Consider the following 11,324-nt stretch of genomic DNA (forward strand, 5'->3'; position numbering starts at 1 on the left):
GGAAATTCTTTCTTTGTTTTAGATTGATGGACTCCAAATACGTCTCTTCCATCCTTGTTTTCCGGTCTTCTCCACTCTACGTTCCCGGGCTACTACGTCGCGATGGTGAACACACCCGACGATGGACTTTTGGCTGCTGCTGCGGCGGCACATGCTTCCACAGGTTCCCTCCGTCCTCCCCCTCCCTTTTTTTTTTTGTGTCGCACGTGGTGGCCCCGTCCGTGGAGCGCCGGAGTCACCCGTGTCCGAACATGCGCTGCACTCGGTGTGCCTACGTCCAGTACTTAATGCACCAACGTCGTGCTTCACACAGTGGTTGATGCGGTGTTGTTTACGATTGTGGCTGTTCTGTGTGGTGTGCCGACGTTTTTCAGCCATAACCGCTTTACGTATATGTAGTGCAATAAGCTAAAACGTGTTTCTGTGCCAAATTACCATACTAGGGTGGAATTATAGGGAGTACAAGATTTTGTTAACAATCATCATGCAGTGAATTAGTACTAATGTGATTATGGGTTAGTTGAGTCTTGACTGCAAATTAAAGTTCGGTGTATATGCGGTGCAGTAAAGTTGATTGTATTACTCGGGGTGGAGTTATGGGAAGTTGGTTAACAATCACCATTAAGTGCTTTAATAATATATGTGATTATGGGTTAGTTGAAGTTGATGATCACTATGCATTCATTACTTGCTGCCAGCAGTGGTTTTAACTGTTTGTCGTGGATGCCTGTGTGCTTGTGTTTGATTGTAGGCAATGCATAGCATGTGGTTTGAGGTGGGATAGTCCACCTTGTTAATCCTGAAAGCGGGCTGTGTTGAGACAGGTGTATAATGTGAATTATGAATGTTTGATGTAGAAAAACTGCGGGTTGTTGAATTGGATGAAAGTGCGGCTCCAGGTTGTTGAATAATATTCCATTTTTAATTTGACATTTTTTGAATAACTTCTTGTTTGTTTGTTATTAGTAAATGAACATCCTTTTCTAAATTAGAGCCTTAATTAACTAATTAATATTAAGTTTAAAAAAACTAATTAATATTAAGAACTGAACACCATCCACAATGTATTAGGTGAGTGGTATAATTCTTAAAAGATTGAGATCAATTCCGAAGCACTTAGTTTATATAGCAATCAGATTTGAATTGGTATAATTCGGGACCGTAGAATATTTATTTTTTGACTCTATCTATGTCTATTCATGGCTCTTCATAGTTCCCCTTGTAATGTTTCCATGGTTTTCTCACAGGATCCAACGAGTTGGATAGTGTGGACTAAGATAAACACCTGTGTCGCGATGGTGGGTAGCAATACAGTGCACCAGATGCGAATCCTACTGGTACTAAAGGAGATGAGAGAAGAATTTCTGGGTGATGGTATGATCGTTGACCTAGCAAAGGGTAACAGTGCAGCCATTGTGGCTTTAAGCGGTGTGCCACCTCCGGCATCCATAACCATCAAAGCACCAGCTCAAAGCTAAAAACAAAGGAACCGCCAAACGAATTAAGGCCGGGCGAAAGTGAGGGGTGTGCGGCGAATATGCCCGTCCTAACGCTCATAGTTGTCCTTTGAAGTGATTGGTACGTCAATTTGTTTCGTTCTTTGTTTTGTTGGTTTCGCAATAATGCCGGTGCACTATGTCTGTACATGCTGTTAATCCCAAGTCACCACAAGAACAAAAAACTTCTATAATTTATATATTTTTGTCACTTAGCTTCTGTCCCTTCTTTTAGTCTTTGAGGTTGTTAATAAGATAGCCCAAACAAGTATATTGGTGTTTTTTATATGTCACTATATAATTAATAAATGCTTTGTATTACAGTAGCTTGCACCTGTTGTTTATTTTTGTAACACCTCAAAATTTGACTTCCAAAACTTTCGTTAAATGACATTAGAATTCAAAACTTACTATAAATAGAATTACTAAAAATAAATATTCTTATAAATTGTACTTCAATTCAAGTCTTAAATAATTCATAATTCAAATTCTAACATTTATAGGGTGCTACCGCCACATCTAACCTATCAAGACTAGATGCAAGGCTAATCACAAAATAGTCAAATACTTCAATTACATTTATTACATTTATTCTTTTCTTCTTCTAACGCGCTCTTTCACTTCAAACTTCATAAATCCCTATTCACATTTTTTTCAAGAAACACACAACAAACAATGGAGATTACTAAAACATGCTAAGTAAGGGTTACTTTGCCCGGAAACAAAATTTAAAATAAAATAAGGTACATTACTTTCAAAAATAACTTTTCTTTCAAAATCACTTCAAAACCTTCTTCAACCAATAACCACATCAAAATGTACCTTTAAATATTTAATTCATTTTCCACATACAAATAATCATTTTGGAAGAACATCACCACAATAATAATTAGCCACAAGACTTACTTAAAAACCGATATGTGCTTTTAAAATATTTAATTTCTCTTTTCAAGTAAATACAAGTTTTTAAGGAAAATCACCAATCACATAAATGGGCACGAAATCACATATCTGGTAACATAAATGGACACAAGATCTTATAGCCAATATAAATTGGCATAAAGTCCCATAGCCAATATAAATGGGCATAAAGTCACATAGCCAATATAAATGGGTATAAAATCCCATAGCCAATATAAATGGGCATCAAATCCTATAGCCAAAATAAATGGGTATAAAATCCCATAGTCAATATAAATGGGCATAAAGTCCCATAGCCAATATAAATGGGCATAAAGTCCCATAGCCAATATAAATGGACATCAAATCCCATAGCCAAAATAAATTGGTGTAAAATATCATAGTCAATATAAATGGGTATAAAATCTCATAGCCAATATAAATGGGCATAAAATCCCATAGCCAATATAAATGTGTATAAAATCCCATAGCTAGTATAAATGGGCATACAATCCCATAGCCAATATAAATGGGCATAAAGTCCCATAGCTAGTATAAATGGGCATACAATCCCATAGCCAATTTAAATGGGTATAAAATCCCATAGCCAATACAAATGGGTATAAAATCCCATAGCAAATATAAATGGGCATAAAATCCCATAACCAATTACACAACATTATACCGCCACGATAGGTTTCTAAAACTTTTCCTTCACTTCAACACCAACAACAACATAGATGTTTTACATCACAATTTAAACAACTAAAATCACCATTTCAGTTTTAATAATCATTTAAATTCTTTTGTGCATATATAATAAAATATATACACGGCAATTAAACAAAAATACTATTATTATATAAATATATATTTGTTGTTGTTGTATGAGTACGTCAAGTACATTTATATACATATTTACATACGGTAATGTATAACAACAAATCAAATAAAAATATATACATTTTTTATGCCCAAATCACAATAAAAGTACATATTGTCAAACATGAGAATATTTTCAAATAATCAGTTAAATCATTTTATTAGGCAAATAATTATGAGCCAACAATTCATCATTTTAAAAATTAATTTGGACAAAGTAGAAATGAAGAACAACCACTTAGTGGTTAAGCAACTTCTTTCCAAATACATTTTAAATATATATTATATTACATAACAACTACTATTAATTATATACGCCACACACCCATACACCCCATAATATATCTATACACATACATACATACTTAGTAATTTACTTAGTAAATTTATGTACGCACATAATTACATATATGCTAAACATGTTATAAAATAAATTATACTCAAAATTTTATAATATAAAATTATACGGTTAAAATAAAATAATTATTTTGCAGTTCAAAATAATACATACCTATTTATAACTAAAATATTATACTCTTATTTATGACGACAAAAATAGTAGATATCAGATTTTCTGATGGCTCAACCGGAATAGCTCAATAAGAAAAGAGGTGATAATTCAGAAAGGTAAGAATTTCTAATTTTAGAAAGGCTAGAAAAGCCGGGAATCACATGATCAGTTACTTAGAAGCTTAAGAAAGCAAAGTGGAAAGGAGTAGCTGGAAACATGAAGTGTGAGTTCATTACAGGGAAAACAGAATGAAAAAACTAAACTCCCCAAGGAGTGAACACCAAGCTATATACACAGTAGGAAAGAAAGAGAATTAGGACACAGCTTCTTAACTGCCTATAACTAACCACTCTTGGAAATGACATAAATGCCCTTTGAGAAGTTAATCACTTCATCACCCCCCGTAAGCTGGAGCATGAATGTCTTGAAGGCCCAGCTTAGCATGGAACTTCTGAAATAAAGGCTTGGCTAGAGGCTTGGTGAAGCCATCTGCAATCTGCTTGTGAGATGGTATTCCCAACAGTTTAATCACTCCATCATGCACTTTCTGCCTCACAGCATGGCAATCTATCTCAATTAGGGGTGTAAACGAGCCGAGCCGAGCTCGATCCTGGGTAGGCTTGAGCTCGTGCTCATTAATGGAGGCTCGGCTCGAGTTCGAGCTCGAGCTCGATCGAGCTTGAGAAATGATGCTCGAGCTCGAGCTTGGTAATTTTCGGGCTGCTCGAGTTCAGCTCGAGCAGCTCGATTGTTCGAGTTCGAACTCGAGCTCGATCTTGAGCTCGAGTTCGAGCTCGATTTTGACATTGAATTTTACATATTTAATACTTTTAGTTTAAAATTCTAACTACTTTGTTTTGTCCATACATAAATAATAGAAATCTTTTAGGGATTTTGAGTTTAAAATTCTAATTTCTAATTGTTATTTTTATATTATATTATATTATTATTATTATATATATTATATATTATATATTATATATTATATATTATATGGCTCGCGAGCGGCTTGACGAGCCACGAGCCTAGAATATCTAGGCTCGGCTCGAGCTCGATTACTAAACGAGCCGCTCGAGCTCGACTCGAGCTCGATATTGACCGAGCTCGAGCCGAGCTTTGACCGAGCTGCTCGCAAGCGGCTCACGAGCTGCTCGGCTCATTTACACCCCTAATCTCAATATGTTTGGTTCTTTCATGAAATACATGATTTTCTCCAATGGCAATAACAGAGGTATTATCACAAAGTAGAACAACAGGATCATCTGTATGTGCTTGTAAATCTGCAAGTAGGTACTTTAGCCATTGAATTTCACAAACTGTGGATGCCATAGCCCTGTATTCTGCCTTAGATGAAGACCTTGAGATGGTGGCTTGCTTCTTGGTTTTCCATGAGATAAGAGACTCCCCAAGAAATATGCAGTATCCTGTTATGGACCTCCTGGTTTCAGTACAAGTTGCCCAATCTGCATCTGAAAAACCTTGTAGCTTGACCTGAGTGCTGGAAGCATAGAACAACCCCTTTCTAGGAGATCTCTTAAGGTATCTCAATACCCTGTGAGCTGCAACTATATGAGTGTCCCTTGGCTTGTCCACAAACTGACTTAATTGTTGGACTGCATAGGAGATGTCAGGCCTAGTATTGGTTAGGTACAAGAGCTTTCCAACCAGTCTTCTATATATTTCTGGGCTGTCAAGGAAGTTGCCTTCAGTATTGGACAACTTTTGCCCTGTGGTGCAAGGTGTTGCAGCTGGCTTGGCATTCATGAATCCATTTTCTTGGAGAATCTCTAAGGTATATTTCCTTTGGCAAAGATTGAGGCCAGTGTGATCTCTGAAAGCTTCTAGTCCCAAAAAATAATTCAGATGTCCTAAATCTTTTATTTTGAAAGAGGAGTTCAGGAACTGTTTCAGCTCTTGGATTTGCAAAGCATTTGTTCCTGCCACAATAATATCATCTACATACACAAGTAATGCAGTAAAAGAATGATTTGTGGACTTTGTAAACAATGAGGGGTCAGCTGATGATTGTTTATAGCCAGTATCCTGCAGGGCCATAGTTAATTTTGCATTCCATTGCCTGCTTGCCTGCTTTAGCCCATATAATGATCTTAACAATTTGCATACCTGATTTGGTTTGTCACTTTTAAACCCTGGGGGAAGAACCATGTACACTTTTTCATCAAGGTCCCCATGTAGGAATGCATTGTTGATATCAAGCTGTTGGATCTCCCACCCTTTTGCAATTGCCATAGCTAAAAAGGTTTTAATGGTGGTCATTCTAGCCACAGGAGAGAAGGTCTCAATATAATCAACTCCCAACTGTTGAGTGTATCCTTTTGCCACTAACCTAGCTTTATACCTCTTTATTGAGCCATCAGCTTTGTGCTTCACTTTATATACCCACTTGCAGCCAATTGGTGATTTTCTGTAAGGTAAATCAGTCAGAATCCAAGTGTTGTTTTGGACAAGGGCTCCTATTTCTGACTACATGGCTTCCCTCCATTGTTCATGTTGAACTGCTTCATTGTATGTTTGAGGCTCATGTGCAGATGTGATAGATGATACACAGAACCTGTGTCTAGGAGATAGATGGTCATAAGAAATGAAAGTATTTATTGGATGGGGAGAGGTCCTTATGCCTGAATCATTTCTTACCATGAACTGGCAGTAGTAGTCATTCAACTTTGGTGGGATAGCTCTTTGCCTGGTTGACCTTCTAGGTTGTGCTTGATCAACATGGTTTTGTATTGGATGAACCTCAGCATTGATGGTCTCATTATTCATTTCATCACTGCCATTAACAGGTATGAGTGTCTCACTGATCACCCCATCATTCTTGTCTTGATTCTCATTGTGACAGTTATGACTGTCATTATTTTCACAACCTGTACTGGCAACATCATCTATTAGGGGCTCAGGATTGGTAGTCCTCTTCATTGGTTCCACAAGATCAATGGAAATGGGAATCATAGGCAGTGAAGGACTAAGATCATCACTCTTTTCAATCTCAGGTACATTGCTCATGTCTTGCTCTTTTAGGGGATATACTTGCTCATAGAACTTGACATCCCTTGAAATGAAATCTGAGTTGTCATTGATGTCATATAGTATGTATCCCTTTAAATTTGCTGGGAATTCCAAGAAAATGCTTTTCCTTGCCCTTGCCTGCAATTTATTTCTTCCTTGTGATATGGTTGCCCCAAAGCATAGGCATCCAAAGGATCTGAACTGCCCATAATCCATAGTTTTCTTAGTAAGTATTTCAAAAGGGACTTTTCCATCAAGTGCATCAGTGGGTAATCTATTCATAATATAAGAGGCATGTAATACACAATGACCCCAAAATTTAGTAGGCAGTCCAGACTGGAATTTCAAAGCCCTGGCTATATTCAAGATGTGCTGATGTTTTCTCTCTGCTATCCCATTTTGCTGAGGTGTATACACACAAGACTTTTGATGTATAATACCTTTCTCATCAAAAAATGAATTCATTAAGAATTCTCCCCCATTATCTGTCCTTACAGTTTTAATTTTCTCTGAAAAATGAGTTTGCATAGTTGTAGAAGCTTTGGAAAGTGGACTTCACATCAGACTTACTTCTTAGCAAATGTAGCCATGTGAATCTGCTATGGTCATCAACTATGGTCAGAAAATAGTGTTCTCCTTTCAGAGAGGCCACTGCAAAGGGTCCCCAAACATCCATATGTACCAAATCGAAACATTTTTCAGCTCTAGAATGGCTGATTGGGAACACAGATCTCTTATGTTTGGCAAAATGACAAGCATCACATACAAAATCAACATGCTTATGATGAAAAACAGACTTTATTCCAATCAAATGAGGTATCTTATTCATAGGGTAGTGTCCTAGTCTGCTATGTCATAGTTCTAATGTCAAAGCATTACATTGATTCTCAACAATTTTACCATCATATTGATTTCTTTTCATGACAGGGGGCTCAGTGATCAGATATAGTCCACCCCTCTCCTCAGCAAAACCATCCATTCTCCCAAGAGTTCCCTGAATTGCACAAGAATTAGCCTCCATGACAAGCTTGCAGTTTGAATGTTTTGTCAATTTACTGGCAGAGATAATATTGAAGGCAAAGGATGGGATATACAGCACATTTTGCAGGACTATGTTATTGTTCAGTCTGACCTGTCCTATATGAGTAACACTCACTGTTTCACCATTTGGCAATTTTACTGATATTCCTTGGACCCTGTGGCATATCTCAAAGAATTCTAAAGAGCAAATGATATGATCTGTTGCACCTGAATCCAATATCCATGCATCATTTGAATTTAGCACACTATTAGCTAGAAGGCTAGGAATAATTTTACCTTCATCATGTGCCTGCAATGGATTTTTGATGTCTGGCTTGATTCCAGGGGTGTGGACAGTCACAGCTGCATTGCTCCCAGCTTGATTTCCAGCTTGATTTCCCTTACTCTGATTTTGCAGCAAGGAAAGCAGTTTCTGAAACTGTTCTACAGACAAACCTACATCACCAATTTGACTCACTGATGCACTTGAGGATTGTTGCATATCCTGAGGCTATTTGTTTTTGGACTTATAACCAGCAATCCACCCAGGTGGATAACCATGCTTTTTGTAGCATTTTTCAATGGTATGGCCTAGCATCCCACATAATGTACACTTTGGTGGATTTTTCCCTCCATTATTAGTAAATTTCTTCTTATTATTAAAAGCTGAAACTGCCACCATGGACTGTTCTTCTCCAACTTGACTGTTTTGAACAGCATTAGATTGGATGAATTCACTACACTTTTGGCTAATTGATCCTTTGATTTTCCTCTCAACTTTGAGAGTCATGTTAAGCACTTTCTCCATTTCTGGAATTGGCTCCATAACTAAAACTCCAGATTTGACAGACTCAAACTCTTCATTCAAACCATCTAAGAATCGGATGATTTGATCCTCTTCTCTTTGCTTCTGCATTCTGCTCATGAGAGTGCATGAACATCTAGGTACACACTCACATAATAACAATGGCCTTAAGGCATTCATTTGCTGCCATAGAGCATTGCTCTTGGCGAAATATTCATTGACAATTAAGCTACCTTGCACATTTCTAAAAATCTCATTCAGGATTTCAGATATTCTATGGGGATCAGACTGGGAATACCTCTTGTGGAGAGCCTTCCACATTTCAGATGCATCATCAAAATACATCACACTGTCTGCAATGCTACGGTTAACAGACCTCAAAATCCAATAGCAGACGATCCGGTTGCATCTTCTCCATGAGGCAAGCTTCGGATCATTGATTTCTGGCATTGGAATGGATCATTCTGCAAATCCGAATTTATTCTTAACTTCCAACGCAATCTTCATAGACCTGCTCCATGAAGCGTAATTCAATTCAGACAGAGGTGGTGAGACCAAGCTGAGGTTAGGATTTTTGCTGATATGAAGATACAATGGATCGTCGAACTCCTCATTTCTTTGATTCTGGTTCGTCGAGGTCTGGTTCGATGAAGATCCTGCTCCTGCTTGATTTTCGTCACCGGCATCCATCACGACCGCTGCGGCGTAACTCCGGTGGCGAAGCTCTGATACCATGATCAGTTACTTAGAAGCTTAAGAAAGCAAAGTGGAAAGGAGTAGCTGGAAACATGACGTGTGAGTTCATTACAGGGAAAACAGAATGAAAAAACTAAACTCCCCAAGGAGTGAACACCAAGCTATATACACAGTAGGAATGAAAGAGAATTAGGACACAGCTTGTTAACTGCCTATAACTAACCACTCTTGGAAATGACATAAATGCCCTTTGAGAAGTTAATCACTTCATCATCACAATTTTTCCTGCCTGTTGCATGGGGCACGTGTGCATTTTGGGTCAATTCAACTCATTAATGTTGTATATTTAACATTTGAGTGGAATACTGTATATATACTAGATATCATGAACATCCAGCTAGCTAGCTTGCAAAGGAGGACAGACTTTGATAACCTGTTGGGGCTGGTGCATTCTACTCTCACAATTGAATGAACACAAAAGTTGTGTGCATCTTCAGAAAAATAAAAAATAATTAAAAAATAGACTTTTGTGCATCAACCATTGCAGGAATACAGTATGTGTATGATTACTTCTATCTAGAACAACTTCTATCTGGAACAACTACAAGCGCATCAAACAAGAAAAAAGGTGAGGTGGTAGTGCACAGTGAACACCCAAATCCTGCAGGCTAATAATCTAGCATCCAGTACGTCAGACTAAATGCATAGCTGCCTAACAAGCTACAACAACAACACCAAACACAATGCTATAGCACGAAAGCGCCCATAATAAGACCCTAAATAATGGAATTAACTATATCCGAGGTAAAGTTTGGGCTTGGTTTTTTCTCCCAAAGCAATAACATGAATGGTTCGCTACTGCTGCATAATACACATAACAAACTAATAGATTGCACTGCTACCCTACTTACACCACAGGCCTTATTCACAAAACTACTATCCAACACCTATACTATTTATAAATTAGCGGTACTGATGCGGTTGAGCTTTTCCTTGAAGTAGATGTGCAGACATGTGGCGGTCATACTCCTGAACTCGTGTGAGAATACTCTGCATGTGGCCATTTACCATACTGAGCAGGACGTTGTGGCGGCAAACCATGGACTGGTCCGACATTTTCCAACTCATTGGGATCCCGCGGTGGGGTGTGGGAATCCTGATCCGTATCACTCTCATCGTCGCTTGAAACCACCAGTTGTTCATCATCACGACCTGGAGCAGCACAGAGACATACCGCATTAGATTCGTGCAAATGAAACTTGAAACAAAGCATATAATTCAGTCCATTGTGAATGTAGCAACAATCACTAATAGGAGGGTATATCGCATGATATGCTAGACAACTCATGTAGTGCACTTTGCAAATAGCCAAGGGGACTATTCATGCATTACCTTTGCTATGGTGCACTGCACCAACCTGCGCTACTCGAGTTTGAATAAAAATAATCCGACATTGATTTGAATGCACCAAACTGAATCATAGTATAAGCATAGTGGCATTATTTCTAGGGCAGCCTACTAAAATCATAGTATAAGCAAAAAGACATTACATGCACTAATACATAGAAGATCATATGTATATAAATTAGGCTTCCAAACAATTAGTTTAGGTAAAGAATAAACTCTCAATAATCTTCCAAGCTTGCATGGTTACATATACTAATAGTGTCCGGGTTTTGAAATGTCGGAGGGACAAAACTAAATAAAACCAGCTAACACAAGCCAAGATCATCTGCACTTCCACGGCCCATTAAAATTTTCCACTCCGCCACTTCATTGCAGCAGCATGCACCATTTCTTAACCCATTTTAATTTCAAACTCATATCCCAAATAAACCTCAATAAAACTCTAAATTTTCCCGATCTAATTCTGCCCAGAGAAGCCAGTATTAAGCCCAAACAATTGAAAATACTATCTGATGGATTATATGAACCCGGGGGTCCGGATTATACAACCCGAATATATGATTGAATATAATAAATAAAT

At 37.8% G+C, this 11,324-nt stretch overlaps 1 protein-coding gene across 1 annotated transcript; it reads right to left on the minus strand.

Moving 5' to 3' along the window:
- Positions 1-8,347: 8,347 nt before the first annotated feature.
- LOC109166783 lies at positions 8,348-9,091 on the minus strand. The gene has a single exon (XM_019315672.1). It carries the CDS (start codon positions 9,089-9,091, stop codon positions 8,348-8,350), a length of 744 nt encoding a protein of 247 aa, XP_019171217.1.
- Positions 9,092-11,324: the final 2,233 nt, after the last annotated feature.

This window comes from Ipomoea nil, unplaced genomic scaffold (assembly GCF_001879475.1).
Source record: "Ipomoea nil cultivar Tokyo-kokei standard unplaced genomic scaffold, Asagao_1.1 scaffold3105, whole genome shotgun sequence".
Taxonomy (NCBI): domain Eukaryota; kingdom Viridiplantae; phylum Streptophyta; class Magnoliopsida; order Solanales; family Convolvulaceae; genus Ipomoea; species Ipomoea nil.